Source organism: Alosa pseudoharengus, unplaced genomic scaffold (genome assembly GCF_046254945.1).
Source record: "Alosa pseudoharengus isolate Yale_2024_CS ecotype anadromous, Long Island Sound unplaced genomic scaffold, YU_APseudo_1.1 YU_APseudo_1.1_scf_8, whole genome shotgun sequence".
Lineage (NCBI taxonomy): Eukaryota > Metazoa > Chordata > Actinopteri > Clupeiformes > Clupeidae > Alosa > Alosa pseudoharengus.
Window position 1 is genome coordinate 41,776,374 of NW_027468870.1, and position 20,826 is coordinate 41,797,199.

The following is a 20,826-nucleotide window of genomic DNA, read 5'->3' on the forward strand; positions in this document are numbered from 1 at the left end:
CTACGTTTATACGGTGACGATGAAAAGAGAAGACGTAGAAGTGGCGTCTCGTCTTCATTTTTTTATTCGCATTTAGACGAGCATTCTCAGGGGGAAATCTTTGTTTATATGAAGACGCAAGAGTATGTGATATTCGATTGGATATGCATTCCAGACCGCTGGGTGGTGGTGTGATAGAACCCTGGTACGTCACGCGCAGACATTCTAATTTGACAGTTTAGCCAGAGAGGTAATCAAGGATCTTTGGTTTAGCCATTTAGACGGAGACGCAACCCGGTCGTCTTCAAAACTCTACACTCTGGAAGGAGTCTTCAGATTTTTGCGTCTTCAAGCCCTGATGGCGGGGTCGCCGTGTAAACAAAAGGCACTTATGATAAAATATTTTGTCGTCTTCCTTCGCAATCGTTCTCGTATAAACGGCCCCTGAGTCTCTCAGTTCTGGCTTTGTGACTACATAGGCGTCTTCTTGATTTCAGCGGTAGGAATAATCCATTGTTAGGATGAGAAGAGTCCTTCAGAATCTTTTGGGCTCTTAGGAGTACTCTTCTGGAATAGATATCTTGTAGAGCAGGGAGTTGAGTTCTTATAGTACGTTCAGCTGAGCGCACTACTCTCTGCAGAGTACTACAATCTCTAAATGTGGAGTTCCCATACCATGTGATGATGCTACCAGTTAGAACACTCTCAACCGCTGAAGTGTAGAAGGCCTTCATGATGGATGTAGAAACTTTGAATTTCCTTAGCTGACGAAGGAAGTAGAGTCGTTGTCTGGACTTCTTCAGAACATATTGAGTGTTAACAGTCCATGTTAAGTCTTCAGTAATGTGGACACCAAGGTATTTAAAACTTGTGACTCTCTCTACAGGTTGCCCGCTGATCATTAGTGGGGTGTAACCAGTGACGGACTGGGATTAAAAAACGGCCCTGGCATTTTCACCAACCAGCGGCCCACACGGGGACGCGCATGCACGTGCATGCATGTGCTCGAAACACACAGATATAACTTCACATGCACGGACATAACACGCTTGTAGCCCCATTGGTGATGAACTCTAACTTTAATATGCATAAAGACTGAACCAAGAACATGGATATATCAATGCACAACTCCAAAAAAAATGAATGCAATATGAAATATGAAAATGAAAAAAGAATAGCCTAGAATACATGGATTTCTATGTAACGTCATGAAAACATGCGTGCGCAAGAGGCAGAAAGCAGCATAGAACAGTGCTCTCCATGAAAAGAACAAAATAAGTTTTTGTGCTGAAAATTGCACCAATTCGAAATCACGATGGTTAGAGAAGGTTCAATATGTTCAATATCCCTAAAGGAATGCATGTCTTCACCAAAAATGACAAAATACGATGTTAATGCAAATGAACGGCAAACTCTGAAATATAGCCTGAAATGAGATGCTATTATCATTGAGACAACAGGGGGCCAGGGGTATATAAAAAATTACGATTGTAGCTTACAGCAGCCGACTATTTAAGTCAAGTTTATAACGTTGTGGCACCAAGCGTCTTCTGCCCCACGGCTGCGCGCGAATGTAATTTTGTTGATAAACTGGAAACCCATCAGAGCAGCCGCTCCACAAACGTGTCTTAATTAACGTCATGCATTATAGGACCTCTTTCTCTGTCGCCATCAGCATAAAGGCCTCCAAATTATCCTGTGACAATCGTGTCCTTAGGCGATTCTTGATGAATTTAAGAGTGGAAAAACTCCGTTTACATGCCACTTAGGGTTGCCAACTTCCTCAACCCCAAATGAGGGACACTTCACTTCAAATGCGGAAGCCCCCCCCCCCCCAAAAAAAAAAAAAAGAAAAACTACAAATCTACTGTCACTTTAAGAGCATTGTCTACTCTACACAGTATTCATAATATTTTGCCAGCTCCATTCAAATATAGCCTATATGGTCATTCCACAGACTTTAACATTGTTTTTGCCACATCTAGGTCTATAGCACAATGATAAGTATATTAAGTTGGTGTAAACAACCTTCATTCCTGTGGAAATAGAAGCATGTAATGATGCTAGCTAGATATTTTCTGTTCGCAATTAAATGTGAATTATGAACCTGGTACCCACCTAGCTATCTAAATGGAAAGTGTTTCAATTGGCATAGTCATCATGTGCTTCATGTAAATGCTTAGTTTAAGGGAAACGGGTTATTGAATACTTCAAGACTCACCAATTCCATTACACAAAGGCAATTGACCACTCTTCATATTCTATCAGTCCAAATCACAGTGCGTGCAGCCTATGTCAAAGTGCCCTCACATTGTAAATGGTCAGTAGCATAGTGTGAACCGGATAATTCCGCAATCTCCTCGCGTTGTTTTTGTTTTCTCATGATTTCCTTTTAAAAGTTTCTTATATTAAAAAGGTGAAATCAATTACCAATGATCACAAGCCAGCTGGAAACTTCCACCCTCTCTCCCTCTCGTTCCCAATTAAAACGAGTAGCATAACGTTCAAGTTAGATCTGCTGCATAATAGAGAGACTGAGAGGACCCAAAAAGTATCATCCTTATGTAAGATGCTGTTGCTGCATTTTGACATTGTAATCGTTCTCTAAGGAGAGTGAAAAGCAGTTTGCAGTAAAGCTTCTCTGGCTAAATTGTGGTGCCCCTTCTGTCCCTTGGTGCCAGTGCGAGATGCGCGTGGTTGCGGCGGCACTGGACACTTTGTTCCAGGTGCTTTTACAGTAGCCTACCATTGACAAGTTAACAAGGCCGATGAGCTGTGATTGAAAATCGGGAGTGGCGCTGTCCCTGATGGGACAAATCAAAATCACCCAAAATACGGGATGTCCCGCCCAATTCGGGACGGTTGGCAACCCTAATGCCACTTGAGTACATGACAGTGTTAGGAATTCATTTGCTAACCATATATAGTTGTAGGCACAGGTAAAGAGGTTTAACTGCTGGAGAAGGAAATAGCAACAGATTGCACAATTCTTGCAGGTAGCACATTTCTTACTCACCAGGTTTATTTCTGTATCTTCCTATAGCCTATCTCCGCGGCATCATCAAAGTCCGACTGTATAGGCCTTCTCGTTTAGAGGAGACTTTTTCAGGCTGTCCCAGTGCGTGGCGAGATGTGTCAATTCCGACTGTAGATTTTCAACCGTAGCACCTTCACTAAATTTAAGCAGACATTCTCTTATGTTTCGAAGTGCATTTGGGGGCAGTTTATTAGCTTTTATAAGGGTAAAATTACGAGGATCAAGGCATGCTAGATCGGCAATTCCCCGTGCTGAAGTAGTAGACGCATTCGGTTTTGAAATTCCCAGAAGTCCTTGCTTCATGTAGCCTAACTTTTGTAAACCAATAATAAAATAAAAGATACAGGCAGCATATTTATTGTATTCCAATTTCAAACAATGCACTTTTAAATCATTTGATTAAATAAGGTTACAAAAGAATGTAGACTGATGTAAATATTGAGGGTCACCATGACTGTAGTGTAGAGACTCATGTCTGGTATAAATACTGATCAGCCTCCAACTATGAAGGAGGAGATAAATGGCTTATTCGAAGCCATGTAACACTATTGATGCTTGATAGTGGGCCGAGAGATAAAACCGATAAGACGTAAAACCGTCTTTACGATAAATGGGCCGCGCAAACCCGACAAACATGCCGCTTCGTGATTGGCTGGCCCAAACGGCCCACGAGGGGCCGCGGCCCTTCTGGTATCTGCCCAAATGCCAGACCGTCCAGTCCATCACTGGGTGTAACTGTAGTTCTGCTGCTGCCTTCTGTAATCCACTACCATTTCCTTGGTTTTATTGATATTCAGTGTCAAGCTGTTAGATTGACACCACTGTGCCACCTCATCAACCTGATCCAAGTAGAGCTGTTCATTGTTGTTACTAATCAGGCCCAAGAACACTGTGTCATCTGCAAACTTGATGGAGGTATGACTACTGTTGGCTTTGCAGTCATGTATGTAGATGTTGTACAGCAGTGGACTCAAAACACAGCCTTGGGGAGCACCAGTGCTGATGGTTAATGAGTCAGATGTCAGACCCCCCACTCTAACCACTTGTGAACGGTTGGTGATGAAGTCAAATATCCAGTGACACAGGGTGGAGTTCAGTCCTAAGGCCTTCATCTTTGTGACCAAGGTGAGAGGTACTATCGTGTTGAATGCTGAACTAAAGTCGATGAACAGCATCCTCACATAATTCCCATTCCCCACCTCCAGGTGAGTTAAAGGGGTATGCATGAGGTTTGAGATGGCATCCTCTGTAGACCTGTTGGCTCTGTAAGCAAATTGGAGGGGGTCGAAAGAGGCAGTGAGGGATGAGCAGATAATGTGTTTCACAAGCTTCTCAAAACACTTCATCACTGTAGACGTCAGGGCTACTGGGCGGTAGTCATTCAGACATGATGGACTTTTGTTTTTCGGTACTGGAACAATAACAGACTGCTTGAGGCAAGTAGGAACTGACCATTCTTGACCATTCAAATGACCATTCTTCCCTCCCTCATGTCCCCCTGAGATGAGAGATATCTGTATTTTTTGTCTGGAAATCATCATTTAGCATCATCGGAGGTTTTTTTGGCCAGAGGAGACTACACTGGCTACTACTACTGGGGGAGTTGCTTGGTAGGGCAGTGAAGAGCAGTGAAAGGCAGGGAATTCTGGGAGTTGTTAGCTTTAATCCGCATGAACCAAAAATATATGTTTGGCTTTTTCTCGGTCAAGAAGACACTGACTTCAATGATGACTCCACATTTCTACTACATAAATGACTTAATTACAGTGCATGAAAATGCACTGTACTGTTCTTCCTAGGCTTCTTATTACAGTGCATGAAAATGCACTGTACTGTTATTCCAAGGCTTTTTGCATTGCATGTAAATGCAATGGACTATTATCACTGTTCTTCTTATTATCTGTTATTATTACAGTGCATGAAAATGCACTGTACTGTTCTTCCTAGGCTTCTTCTTCTTCTTCTTCTTCTAACGCATTTAATGCAGCTTCAACCGTTTAACGTAGAAACTTCATTCAAACTATGTTACTATGTTACTAAACTTCATTCAAACTGCGTTGTGTAGGTCTTACTTAGGACATGGGTGCTATGTATTTTTCAGCTTTGTAACTTTTATACTTTTTAAACTATTAATTAAAAACTACTCAAAATTTCCCCATAGACTTAACATGGGCTGATGACATCACAATAGAGCAGTTAAGCAATTAGAATCCTATGCCAGGTGTTCCGGCCACCTGGATCAACTGCCAGCCTCAGGCTTTAAGCATACAAACTGGCCCTATTAAGACTACACATCCTGTTCAACTGCTTCCTCTGCCAAAAACGGTTTCAAAATAAAAGTCCTCACTACAATATTTCACTGTTAAACAATTTAACCCTTTAAACTACTGAACTTTTTAACTGTTCAGCCATTGTAACTGTTACTTGTCATCAACTATGACTCCTACCCACTGTAGCTAGTTAGCATGGTTAGCATAGTTAGCATGTTAGCATTGCTAACATTGTTAGCATTTTTAGCAAAACTGCTAAAAATGATTAGTTAAGTAACATGGTTAGCATAGTTAGCATGTTAGCATTGCTAACATTGTTAGCATTTTTTAGCAAAACTGCTAAAAATGATTAGCTAAGTTAGCTAAGTAATATGGTTAGCATAGTTGGCATGTTAGCATGCTAGTTAGCATCATTAGCATAACTGCTAGAAATGATTAGCTAGGTTAGCTAAGTCACATGGTTAATATAGTTAGCATTTTAACATTGTTAACATGTTAGTTAGCATAGTTAGCATAACTACTAAAAATGGATAGCTAAGTTAGCTAATTCACATGGTTAGCATGTTAATATTCTTAGTATTTTAGCACATTAGCTAAGTTAGCTAAGTCATATAGTTAGCATTGTTAGCATAGTTAACAGCATTAACATTATTAGTATTTTTTTTAAAAACTGCTAGAAAACATTAGCTAAATTAACTAAGTAACTTGGTTAGCATTACTACTAGCAAACATTAGAGCCATTCCAACTGTCAGTTATCGTCAACTATCTACCTAAATAATTTAACCATTTAAACTATCCACCTATTTAACTGTTCAGTCATTACAACTATATTAAACCTCATCTACCTAGCAGCCAATATAGTTTGTTTTTACTCTGTATGATATTTTACATCATATTTTTGCATTTTCATGCACTGTATTTCCTTCAGTTTTTTAGTTTAATATGCCGTATAGCCAACGTGGTGCAGATAAGTGTCTCATTCGGAGTAGCCTAGTGTAAAATCTAATTAGCATTAGATAAGGTGATTGCAGCAGCAATTTCGTCACTATAGGGTACCACCATTTTGTCAACTGTAGTCTCAATATACAGTGATAGAAAGCCTGTCAAACAACATGCTTAAAATGTATTATAACGACAGGGCACAAGGAAAATTTTGGCTGCCTATGTTGCAAAAGTGAACATAAGTTATCCCCACCCCCAATGTTCTGAGTGTCCTGTCATTTTCAATCAATCAGAAATGTTGTCTTCCTGGCAGGAGGCGTACTTTTAGAAAATGTCTGTTTCTAAATGTTCCTCATAGGCTTGTTTAATTTGCCAAATGAAAGTCAAAGTCTCTTTGAAATCCAAATAAAAGAAAATGTTATTACAATAAAGCGCGACTTTAGCCTAACAGACAACAGCGTAATTTCGAGGTATCACTGGGTTAATGCATATGCCTAAACTAGGCTAGCCTAATTATACTATAGGCTACTATATTACAGTAAGTAAAAGTAAAGACACAGAATAACCTAATGACAGAACTGTAAGATCAAATTCAAAAAAGTTTGAAGTCTAAAGCATTGCAAACCTATGCACTGGAAATATAAACTGTGTTGCATACCATCTTAATTCATTTCAAAGACTAGGATTAGGCAGTCTCTTTGCTGTTTCCATAACTTAACTTAAGGTGCTTTGTGCAACCGGCCACAGAGCCTTATAGCAGAGACTTTCCAATGAGGAGACAGCACTCAAAAAATCCTCCATAGAAATGCATGGGGTTAGTTTGTAACGCCAATATGGCAGTTGTCTACACCCTTTTCATGGCAAAACATCGACATGTGAATACATTGAGCCAATCATGTGTTGTGTTGTGAATACATTGAGCCAGTAATGTGGTGTGTTATGAAGACATCGAGCCAATCGTGTGTTATGATCTCGCCGCTGGAGCAAGATTGGTGTCGTGAATCCTTGTGCACGCGCATTTCTGCTGAAATAGATGCTCGATAAGTGCCCAAAAAGGCTAACTCAGTGCCGGTTCAGACCTCCATGGGGCCCTAGGCAAAATCCTGCTGAGGGTCAAAATGTAATCATTTTTTTTATCTAACACCTCAGTGCTCCCAATACAATCATCCCACTTTGGATGTCTATCCCATTTTGGATCCCATTTTGGATGTCTACGGAAGTTACCAAATATAGTGTTTTCCCTATAAAGGACCTTCACAGCTGTAAATGCCCGTTTTAGGGTATGGGCTGTTTGCTTTTGCAATTCTCTAAGTTGCCACGTCAAATCACCTATCAATTAACCCCGTAAGCAATGGTGTGGCAACATTTTGTCTTGCATTAGGTGACACAAATGGTTACATTGCCCTTATCTTATAACTCCTTGAGCGACTACTAGGCCTATGGTTTTCAAAAGTCAAATGCTCCCTGACACAGACAGAACATTTCTTGACTAGAAAAACACACTGTTTTTTGTAAACTTGACTACTAGGCCTATGTTTTTCAAAAGCCAAATGCTCCCTGACACAGAAAGAACATTTCTTGACTAGAAAAATACGCTAATTTTTGCAAACTTCGCTTGCAAGGGTTCGCTTCATTGAACCCTTGAGGACATCGCGGGCTGATGCGCTAAAATGTAGTTTCCTATCGTATCATTTAATTTCTCAGAATTTAGGCCTACTACAATAACGTCATCACCCAATACATATTTTATTTTTAGATCAACCACATAGAATATGCACTGACGACCGTAGCAGCCCAAGGTAACCAGTTGTTTTCGATCAAGGGCAACCACTTGTTTCAGATAGCCTACCTCAGGACAACATGTTGCCTGGGTGTTGCCTACGTTATTAATTGATAGTAGCCTACAATAGTTAATTGCATCACGTAATAGCCAGGGATAAGTTGGCTCAGTGAGTAGAATCATGCTGGAGAGAGTCATACATGGATTGATTTTGCGGGATCGAATCCATTTCCGTTTAATGCTAGTTTGCAAAAAAATGTTTACATGTCTTTTGTCCGAGTAGCTGTAATGCTTTATGCTAATAATGCTAATAATACTTTAAGATGCCTGGAAGACACTGCAGTGTGAAAAACTGCTTCAGTGCATCACATGATTGAGGTGGAAACCTTAGAAACCATGGGTTGTGTTTTTGTTTTGTTTCCCCACATGGAAAAAGATGAGGCTACAGTCGATGCCTACCAAACTTTGGGGTGGTGGTAGTGTAGTGGTTAAGGAGCTGGGCTAGCGTGCAGTAGCCTGAAAGTTGTCGGTTCAATTCCCGGCGTCCACCGTTGTGCCCTTGAGCAAGGCACGTAACCCCAAGTTGCTCTGGGGACAATGTGATCCCTTGTAATATAGCTGACATATGTAAGTCACTTTGGTCAAGAAGTGTCTGCTAAATGTAATGTAATGTAATAATAATAAAGGTGCGACGGCACAACACTAGAGCTGCATAAGCAAAGGGGGAAAGATTTTAGGATAATATTTTACATTAGCCTAACGTGAATTAGGCTAAAACCTTTTTATGCTGATTGGTGGTGGTTTACGTAGCCTATGACTGATGTAGCCTTATGGAACATGGATGTGTTTATGAGGGAGGGAGAAAGAGAGCAGCTTACTTTAGGTTTGCCTTTTATTGCAAACGTTTTTGCTAGCATAAATCAGGATTATACTTAGACAAGAAAATGTTTCAAACAGATTCAAAGCAACTCTTAACATGCCTCAAATTTGACGTTACTTAAGTCTCTATCACAACTTCTGACGGATGAAAGACGACGTGGTGGTGGTTATGTCTCTAATATGCACACTGCAGACCACTGTACATTTCTTTTTTGCGTTGTTAGATAAATCTGTGTACCCAAACTTTATTATTTTTTGTATATATAGAGCCTTCCATACTTGCAAGTTACCTCAGTCAGTCTCATCTGATCTGTCACTTGTTGCTGCACTTTAGCGTGTGTAGTCACGTTATGCCACCGCTGTTTTGTACGTGTGTGATTTATTTTACTTACTGACAATGCTGAACCTGTCATACCTGTGTCTATAGTATCCTACATTACATTGCAGTAAACCAAGAACAGCATTGTTCATCCGTGTCCGGTTGAGTTCATCTGTGTCTGGCTAGCTTCTACTTTCCTGAGGAAACCGTGAGGATTACTAGCCTGATCTTTACAACAGCAACCTATCACCTAATAGTAGGGGAGATTATGTGAAAAATCGTTACGCGGTGGATAGAAGCATGAAATTTGGTAGATATGTTCCTTGGGTGATCCTAAGACATCCTAGAAGGGGTGCCCAAAAATATCTCAAACAGGAAGTGAGATTTTGAAGAAATTCAAAATGGCCGCCTATACAAATGACAGCTGATTCAAAAGCCACCTTTACAACCTCCTAAAAGCTTGACATTTTTACATGTTCCTTGGATGATCCTAAAACATCCTAGAAGGGGTGCCCAAAAATATCTCAAACAGGAAGTGAGTTTTTAAAGAAATTGAAAAATGCCGCACTCCCCGCCACAAAACTGGCAGCTGATTCAAACACTACCTAAACAACCTCTAAAAAGCTTGAAATTTGGTATGTATGTTCATTGGGTGATCCTAAGAAATCCTAGAAGGGGTGCCCAAAAATATCTCAAACAGGAAGTGAGTTTTTAAAGAAATTGAAAAATGGCAACCTCTTAAAAGCTTGAAATTTGGTATGTTTGTTCCTTGGATTTTATATATATATTTATTGATGTGAGTTGAAAAGGACGGCCAAACGACATGTATGGGATTAAGGCAACACCGATACACAGAATAATGGCTTTCAATCTTGATTATGCTTTCTGTAATTATGTTAAATTAGAATTAAATTCTATTCTCCCAGCTCTCCCCCATTTTAAGCAAAGGGTTAACTTACTCCTTAGCAAACCATAACGAAACAGTGCTCCACCACCACATCTGTAGATTAAGCCACACAGCTAACTCAATGTAAGTAAGATAAACAAGGATGTTCATTGTTCTCAACATTGCCAGCATTATGTATAATATGATTGCCACTTTGAAAAGACTTGTAGATATAAGTAACGTTAGCATACTTAGCTAATCGCTGCTAATGTGCTAGCATCATCATGTCAGAAAAGCATAGGGCTGTGCACGGTAGTGTAACATTTATTCACCATGAATTAATAGAGTTGAAGTAGCTCTGCAATGTAGGCTATGCATGCAAGTCTATCTAGCACAGCTAATATCAGTGAATCACACTCCCGTTTGTCACCCAACAAAGCCAGATATGATTTTTTATGCATGTGTTTCCATGTCATACTAGAGTCTTCAGGTCTGTGGCTCTCCAAAAGAGCCTCTTGGGATGTAACTTTTACAGACAGACTACAGCTAGAACCTAACTCCGGTCCGGTTGTCGGACTAGCAACTAAGGGGTGGCGGGACTTAGCGAAGGGTCAATTTCCTCTTAATTTCTCAGTTTAAACGCTGTGATAACTTCTCAAGCCATCTTTACTGCTGTGTCGCTGTCGCCCATGGCAACCGATAGCGTGGGATGCAAAGATGGTGGACGGGTTCTGAAACTTCCCAAATCTTCACGTAAAAGCAAGCTACCATGACTCCTCATTCTCATATTGAGATTTCACCGCGTTCACATATGCCACCTAATAGAACTAGATGAACAATGCGGTATCTAGCTTTCTAATATCTATGGTCTAATCTATGGTCTAATCTATGGTTTCTAATATCTAGATCACCTGGTTGTAATTACCCTAAGGGATGCAATTCTTCCGGATTAATCCAGTTACATTTCACTTGGTCACAACGTTGGTCACAACTACACATCAGTGTTGACAGAAAAAAAGAAAGAAAGAAAAAAAACGATCCTGCCCCTGTCTTACCAGAAACCAGTGTGATAAATAGATTTCTGATGGAAGGGATGAGCACATGCTGATCCAAAAATGTATGTAAAAATCATGGGTTCACGATTGTAGGCCTGACAGACTGTGTCTAAGGCTGCTCAAGGTCTGTGCTGCTGAACTGGGGGAGCCACTGAAGCACATCTTCAACGGAGTCTCCGCCTCGGACAAGTGCCAATACTGTGAAAGACATCATATCTCACTCCTTAAGAACCCACACCCAAGTAAGCTTAATGACTACAGGCGCTCTAACATCACACGTGATGAAGACTATGGAGCGACTGGTCTTGTGTATACTCAGACCCCAGGTAGCATACCAGGGTGCATACCAGGAGAAAGTGGTCGTGGACGATGCCATCACTTATCTCCTACACAGGGCATATTCTCACTTGGACAAGGGGAAAAGTGCTGTAAGAAACGTGTTCTTTGATCTCTCAAGTGCTTTTAACACCATCCAACCCCTCAGACTGGGAGACAAGCTCTTGCAGATGGGTGTGGACGTTCACCTGGTATCCTGGATTAGAGATTACCTGACCAAGCGGCCAGAGTTCGTCAGACTGAAAAACTGTCTCTCTGACACTGTGATCAGCAGCACCGGAGCTCCACAGGGAACTGTGCTCTCTTCAGTCCTGTTCACCCTGTACACGTCTGACTTCTGCTACAACACTGAGTCATGCCACATGCAGAAGTTTTCTGACGATACTGCTAATTGTGGATTGTATCAGGGACGAGCAAGAGGATATCCCTCCCTCCAACAGCCTGGATTGTGGCCGTACTTAATACTTGACCAATGGCTGTAACCCTATTACTTCAACCTATTCTTGCACCGATATAGTTTTTTTTATATTACTTTGTCTACATTATTCTCTTGTCCATGTTAATTTTATGCTGGTCTCTAGACGTTATTCTTGCACTGTTGGACTTACTTATTTGCACCATCACCATGACACTCACTCTAATAGAGCACCTTACCATGCATACAGAATCACAGGCTCAGTCCCTGCCCTGTCACTGCAAGCGCCTCATCCTTAATCATTCTTAGGGCCCGTCCCATTTCTCCCCCCTTAAAACTTCCACTTGGTTTTGATTGCCCTCAACATTAAAGCCCCCTCGACAAGGGAAGTGGAGGTGAAGATCTTTCCCTATGAATTGGGACACCACTATATGCAAATTAGCGTAGCGAACGTGCTCACCTACGTCACACGCAGCACCGACGTGTCTGCCGGTAGCCTGCTACTATTTTCATTCAGGAACATGCCCATTCCAGCGGTCAATGTTGTGTGGGCTGTGCTGGTTTATCTACGTCTGGTTAATCAACAAAGATATTCGTGTTCATGTGAACGCCAGAACACACACCTTAAATTTTGACGAAACTACCCAGATCAGATATATTAACGTTATTTGATGGGCAGACTCTCTCAAAGCACTCAGCAGATATCATAACATCGTCAGATAGCTTTGTGAGATATTTTCTAACATTAGTTTTCAAAACTCAATAGTCCATCAGATGTGCATCAAACTAACATATTCCAACATATTTCGAAATTTTAATATGCTTATTTGCGAAAATATATGAAAAATTTGGCCGGCTCGCTGAGCTCGCACGGTATCCTGGGTAATTTCATCTCCCACTTCGTTTTAAGCCTGCATCGGTCCTGGCTATATTTTGAGGGTTGATTTTAAGGAGAAAATAGCACTTCCCCTTGCTCCCTAAAGTAATGGGACACCCTAGCCCTACACGTGCACGCGCAAAAACGAGGGTTAGGGCAAAAATCTAGGGGTAGGGGAGGTATTGGGACGGGCCCTTAAGCACACTATGTGGATATTTGATTTAGTTTTATTTAGTATTTTAGTATTTTGTTTTTAATCTTCTACTGTCTTTATTGTTCAGTGGTGTTTTTTTATATTTATATACTTTAATACTTTTTCTGCTGTAAGTGCATGTTGTGTGCGATGTCTGTATGCTACTGAGACCTTGAATTTCCCCTTGGGGATCAATAAAGTATCTATCTTTCTATCTATCTATCTAGACCTGTAATAGGCTATGTTGTAGCATGCTGCATTATATGTTTGAGAGAGTATGCTCCAGTTGGTCTGTGAATCCATCTTAACACCTTATAGACTAAGGAAATAGTTTGTGGATTTGAGGAGGAGGCCTAACACCATTGCCCCAGTTATTATATGTGACCATCCCATAACCTTGATAGAATTAGATAGATAGATAGAATTTCTTGGCTTTGCTCATGTCAGCAAATGCTTGTTGGTGCATTTCTATAAAGTCATCATAGAGAGTATCATCACCTCATCCATCACTGTCTGAAGTTCAGACAGTTGCACCAAAAGCAAATTACAGAGGGTTGTCACCAAAGTATAACTGGTTGCAACCTCCCTCTGTACTCTGAGCTCACCTTTAACCACACTAACATAATAATCAGATTCTCATCCAAACCACCACTTCCAGCTTCTCCCCCTGGAAGACACGACAGGTCCATACCAACTGAAACCACACATTTTAAAAATAGTTTCTTCCCTTCAGCAACCAAACGCCAGAAGACTACTTTTTTGTTTTTGTTTTGTTTTTCTTTCCTTTCTCCTTAACTGTGAAAATACGTTAACTTATTGCCAGCTAGTGAGCTAACGCTAACAGTAGGTAAAGGCAAGTTAACCCTATGTGGCTGATGGTTGAACAAATAATTCAAATAAAACACATCAAACTAATAAATCTGACCTGCCTGACATATACCGACCATTATCACAACATGGACATGTTAATTACAAAGCATTGTGGTCAATGTAGTTACCATAACACTGTGTGGTATTACTGTATAACATTCAAAGGCTACACTGGATTTTACAAGTGCTACAATGTGAATGTAATGCTGGAGCAGTTGTCAGCCCTTGTGTTGTAGTGACCTAAACAATTATATGGATGTCTTTATTTTACCTGTGAAAGAAAGGTTTGACTCTCCTGCCAGTGAACCGATGAACAGTAAATATAATCAAACAAGCCACAGGACAGGAATGACTGCCTAACCCACACACCTTGCTTTTTTAATTGTGTTGATAGTCTCCCTTAATTGATTGCAACATTTTAAAGATGTAGCCTCCTAAGACAATTTCGAGTGGATTTATTAGTTTAGTTTAGTAAAAAAAAATGTCCTCATATGAGGATGAGGATGTTTATTTTACTATAAAACACATTTAAATCGCCAGTTTGTGACACTGTAAATCTGTTTATTTCATCAAAACAGAACTGACCTATGCAAAAACGAAAGTAGCATCTCTCTCTTTCTCCCTCTCCATCTGTGTTTGTGTGGGTGTACATGCATGCATGTACTCGAGAGAGAGTGAATGTGTGGGTGAGGGTATGTACATATTTTGTCATGTCTTGATGTCACGGGCACGCTGGCGACTACGCCACTCCATCCGGCATCTTTTGTCTTTTTGTTATATGTCTTGTTTGTGGAGTGCTTTTGGTTGCACTCTGTGCATGTTAAAAATAAAACTGACTTGACTTGACATTTATGTGTATTTGAAAAATTCAAGTCACAAAAACATAGCCAATCAAATTCAACACTAAAATCAATGTTGTGCAAAAACAATACAAAGTGTGTGTGTGTGTGTGTGTGTGTGTGTGTGTGTGTGTGTGATGGTACGGAACCCCAGAGGTGTCATTGTAAGATATTGTTTGTGAACATCAATATATTTGTTGTGTATATCAGAATGTGCACCCATTTTACTAAAATGTTTGCAAAATCAGAACAATATTGCAATGAGGCAATAGAACCACTAGAGCAGTCATAAGCAGCAATTGCAGAATAACATCTTTTGCACAGACAAAACTCTTGAATTCTCTACCAGATCATTTGAAATGTATTTCAAACTTCTTCACTTTTAAAAGATTCACCAAATCCTGGTTATCCTGGTTCACTGTTAATCTGATCTCCTGATAATCTGCTGATTTTCTTTTGTTCTTCTCTGTATTTCTGTTTAGTTGCATCTAAGATACGATACTTACAAGAGTATCACAACCGTGTGCAACACAATATTTACCCTGTGCCATCCGGGACAGATATTGCAAACACACTGAAGTACTTTTCCCAAACTCTGCTGAGGTAAGTACATCTACGCTGGACCCAAAAGGTGAAGTAAAATGTACTGCCTACAGTAAAACCAAATCAATTTGATGTGATTTGGTCCATGTTCTTGTTGGCCTCTTAAAATAAGATAAAACTCAGCACTGGCACTTCAAAACTTCTATCTAGAGTGCTGCAATGCAACTCTATAACATTTAGCATTTACATTTATTTAGTGCTTGATGGTATGTAGTTGTTACATGTGCATGTATGAATTAATCGATGAAACAAATTATAGAATTTCTCTTTGACAAAATTGTAAAGCAAGATTGCAGGAAATATTGCCTGCTCCATCCTCTGCTTTTGTTTGACATAGTTAGATCATTTTGGATCATTTATAGGAGTCATAAATACACTTTGTTGACTTCATCATGTTGTATATTAATAAGTAATTTGTTGACTTCATCGTATTGCATATAAAGTAATTCATGTATTTTAAGGAAAATATTAAATTAAATATCAACAATTAAATTATGTAATTAAATATATTCTGTAACACAGTACATCTGAAAAAGGTGCACACCAGACAAACAGGTTATATGTACATATTGGCAAATTTGAACCCTGTTTCCTGTTGCACTGCGCATCCTCATAGGAATGCTAACTCTAGGGCTATATTTTCACCGTCAGTTAAATGTGATCCAATTCCAATGGACTTGTGGTGAACTACTGTTATGTGACATAGCTGGTAATTCATAATGGTAGCAATTTTGTTAACAATAACTTGCCGGTTATTATGACAAATAATGATGCCGGTTCAACAATGTCAAATTTCATCAGGCATCTCAAAAAGTACCCAGATAGGTCAGTCACTTACTAATGTGAAAGACACGTTAAACCAGGGGTGTATCAAACTTTTTAAAAGTGGTGGTTCTGGGTTAGGGTGAAATAATCCTGGCCAAATTATAAATAACTCCCTACATTTTCTTTACATATTTTATGCAAATAAAACCATGCACTTAATAGCCTACTGTTAAAGCAACAAATGAGAAGAATTGGTATTTATACCCCTTGCCATCATGGACGGATTATGAGCCACTTTGCCCCTGGGCACAGACATGAAAAGGGCCCCCCTGCCCACCTCAAGTTAGAACTTTTACATTTATTCATTTAGCAGACACTTTTCATCCAACTTATGTCACTTATGTATGTCCATTTTATGACAAGGGACTATACTGACTCCAAAACAACTTTGACAGCCATATGCAGTGTTGGGAAAGTTAACTTTCTCCATGAACTAGTTCAAAGTTCAGTTCAAAATTTTAAAATGAGCTAGTTCAGTTCATAATTCAAATTTTTGAATTAAGTTCACAGTTCCAAAAAATGAACTAGTTCATAGTTATTTTTTCCATGTTGCTGCGAGCTATTATTTTTCAAAATTATTGCCACAGCTCATATAGAACCACAGACAGCAATTATTTTATCAGTTTTAACACTGGAACTATGTATCAGATTTCATCTTCATATCCAATGATCCTTATCCAACCAGGGTTTACATTAGCATTGAGGGGACAGAATTGTTGCTTTAATTATCATTATGATTATCATCATTATCACAGTTATTATTGTTATACATGCACTTCAAAGCAGTTAATGTTTAAAGTGCTAACATTGCTCACAAAAGTTGTGAAAACATGCACATCAGAGGACTGCTTTACTAATGTAAAATGTACGTTGCGGACCGGTGCCGGTCCGCGGCCCACAGTTTGAGAAACGCTGGCTACATATTAAGGCCTGTTTACGGTATGTTTTAGTTGGGGTTTCGCCTGGAAGGCTCTATAGAAATCTGCCACCTTATTGAACGAAGTTAAACTGAGAGAGCGTGCCGTTCACAGACACCAGAATGAGTTCACAGTAACGTTCATCAGGAAGTAATACAGCAAAATATAATACAAAATAGGAACGAGTTAATTAACTCTTTACTTTACTTTTTTGCATCATAATATTGATGCATACAATGCTGCAAAGGACTGACAAATACAAATAAAAAACACAGAGGTACTTGCACTAACAGATCTAGCCAGTTAAATGCAAATGCTACACTGGATAGTTTGGCTATAACCTCTGGTTAGCTGGTTCACATGGTTGTCTAGCATAGCATTCTCCATTGATATTATGCAAGATTAGAATTACTAACAAAATAAAATTGTCAGTGTTTCCTGTAGACATTTTTCCAGCAGGGGTGCTGTTGATCGTAGGAAGCCCCCCACCCCCCCAAAAAAAAGAAAAATTTGAAAAAATGACTTCTTAAATGGTGACTTCTGGTGGATTTTGTCGAAAGAAATTGACAGATGAGTTACAAATGATGGCATAACCATCAACATAAGCATTTACAAAGCATGATTATTGTAGTACTTGAACAGGGTTATTCATGTTTTTCTTTCACCTTTTTCATTTACATTATTAGTAATTGTTACCTACATTATTATTATAAATTGAAATAAAACAGAAATGAAATGGCACAACACACAACAGAAAATTATTATTTACAATTAATTACAAAAAATAAAGCTTAATCACAGGCCACTGTACAAACAATTATTATTTAGAATGTACAGTGCTGTGCATAAGTTAAGACATTTATTTATATAATAACATTTATTTATTTACGATACATGACACATTCAGAAATAATTGATGTCCTTAAAGGTTTGATTTGTCCTATTTTTTTTTAAATTAAGGCATTAAGACAAAAGGCAAAAGATGCTTTTTATTCCTCTCTTTAGTCAATTTCAGCATGGGTGTCTTAACTTTTGCACAGCACTGTATAAACTATATAGACTTCTTTCATGTCATTACACATTATTGCTCATTGGTGTCTTGTATCATTTCTATAATTTTGGTGAGCTCTACAGGAATTACAAATTATCTCATTGCATATCTTATTACTCAAATTCAATTAAACCCACCAATAGGCTGGACCTTAGTTTCACAGCCTAGGTGTGTTAGCAACACATGGCTTGACAGCATTGACTGCATAACAATCAAAAACCAAACAATGCGTGGAATTTATCTGGGAATAGGCTACTGAAGGTAGGGGCGATTTTTTTGCACAGAATTGCGTCTGCTAATAAACTTAAACATAAACACAAACAAACATGATCTCCTGTGGAATCCCTGACTGTGCCTTCAACGTTAGCCTACTATTATTTGTTGACATCAAACCTGAACGAACGGCAGCTGTTCCTGAAGTTCACTTGTGCGTTTTTTTTTTTTTTTTTAATTAGGCAACTTTTTTGCAGCGGCGCTTGAATTCCAGGAGCGGCGCTGCGCCACTGCTGAATACATTGTAGGGGAAACACTGCAGTCAGACAGTGAATTTTGGTTTACTAATTAAGACGTGCAGAAGTTTGCAGACATTTACTGCAGACGTTTACTAATGCAGACCCAAGTAGCAGCACAGGTATCGTAGCCTTGAAAGACGCACACTTTGAATTTGATCAGAGCGGCTCTGGTTCCCTCTTCACTGACGCTAACTAAATTTGATGTGATTGGCTGGATGACCGTTCAATCAAATCAACAGACCAATTTGTGTCTCTCTGTGTGTGCGTTATGGTAGATACGGTTCCAACTCTTACGGGAGTGTTTATTTACACATTTTACTTTAATTTTAATCTGACAAAAAGTGGGGGGATAGAATCGTGTTTCAGCAAAAGTGTGTATGGTATAACACCCATAACCCCCACGCTTGCTACACCCCTGGGCAAAAAAACTTTTTGGCTCAAGGGCCACACTGGGTTTGAAAATTGGCCGGCAAAAACAGGCCAACATTTTGTTTAACACATTTATAAATGGGGCACTGTCACTTTAAGAACAATTTACATTTAGTTCTCAATGATCTTTTGCCAGCTCCACTCAAATACAGCCTAGTGATGTGCCCTCTCACAGTTTATAAATGGTCAGAAGTGGGAACTACTGTTGCCTTAATGATTTCCTTTTAAAAGTTTCTTATAAGAAGGAGATATCAATTATCAACAATGACAAGCCAGCTGGAACCTGCGGCTCTCTCCTTTGTGCACGCTCAGACGCTTTCCCAATTAAATGGAGTAGCATAACGTTCAAGTTAGATCTGCTGCAAAGGAGATAATAAAGAGTATCATCTCTATGTAAATTGATGTTTTGACATTAACATTTTAAATGTTCTCTAAGAAGAGTCAAAAGCAGTTTGTAGTAAAGCTAACCAACGTCGTCTCTATTGCAGGAAAAAAATAGCGAGCAGGCTGATAACCTAATTAAATGCTCGGCGGGCCGGATTAAAGTGCTTGGTGGGCCGAATCCGGCCCGCGGGCCGTAGTTTGCCCACCCCTGCATTAAACCAAATTCCTTTTAGGCAAGTCCCTCCACTGGGTGGCCATATTGCAACGCTTTTTGGGCACTTATTGAGCATCTATTTCGGCAGAAATGTGTGTGCACAAGGCTTCACAACACCAATCTTGCTCCAGCAGCGAGATCACAACACATGATTGGCACAATGTCTTCACAAAAAACCACATGATTGGCTCAATGTATTCACAACACAACACATAATTGGCTCAATGTATTCACATGTCAACGCTTTGCCACGGAAGGGGTGGGATATGTGTAGACAACTGCCATATTGGTGTTACAAACTAACCCCATCCATTTCTAAGGAGGATTTCTGGTTAAACTTAACATTTATCGTCACAGGTGATAAGCTAACCATTGCAAAGTGTTATGCTAATGCTGGGAACAGGAAATTTGTATATTTATAGTTGGCTTTATGATGTGACAGACTTGTCCGAGGGCTAGAGGGATGTGTTAAGTAGCATAATATTAGACTATACGATATCCTAAATTGGAGACCTAATGTAAGTCCATTAAAGCATAAGTGATATTTTTCCTGTCCAAGTTCACATCCACTCTTGACTGCCCACATTTTATTTCAGAAAAAAATATGATAGATGTTGCAGTATTTGTTTAGAGCCATTTCCCACATATGTCAGTTGTATCATGCATAAGTGGCAAGCAAAATAAACAGAGTTATTAATTTGTGTTTCTTCAGATTGCAGTGCAGGCAGAACCCCATAAAGTTATCCTACAACTGATTTTGATAATGATTACTTGAGACTTGTCTTGGACTCGTGACAAAAGACTTGACTTGGACTCGAGCTTAAAGAATCAAAAAATGACTTGTTCACATCTTTGCTATGGTCTACGTTGATTAGTCCAACTCATAAGCCCACTGTCAGTCCTGCATTTGCAGCCTTGCCATCTTTAAAATCTGCACTGCATGTGTAAGTAAAAAATACTAGTTTATACTTTATTAACAAGAATGGATGGCATACAGAACACAACTCTGCTCTGGTTTGGATTGAATGGATGGTGAACAGCCTTGTGCAATGGTAGCAACATCTGCAACATGTACATAACTGTATAATGTAATATGTAGGTCTACTCATATGACACACGCATACAACTCGTTAATGTTAAAGCTAGTTAAACTCCTTCGTCATTTCACTCAGGTGACACCATGTTCAAAACCTTTAATTTACTAAATGACACA

General features: G+C 39.4%; 1 protein-coding gene across 1 annotated transcript in view; it reads left to right on the forward strand.

Moving 5' to 3' along the window:
* The first annotated feature begins 3,650 nt into the window (after nt 1-3,650).
* The window catches only part of unc79 (unc-79 homolog, NALCN channel complex subunit), a 354,164-nt gene continuing 336,988 nt past the window's right edge, over nt 3,651-20,826 (forward strand). The window contains exons 1-2 of the mRNA XM_076275011.1: nt 3,651-3,747; nt 15,161-15,281. Coding sequence (XP_076131126.1) covers nt 3,651-3,747; nt 15,161-15,281 — 218 coding nt within the window. The remainder of the gene's footprint in view (nt 3,748-15,160; nt 15,282-20,826) is intronic.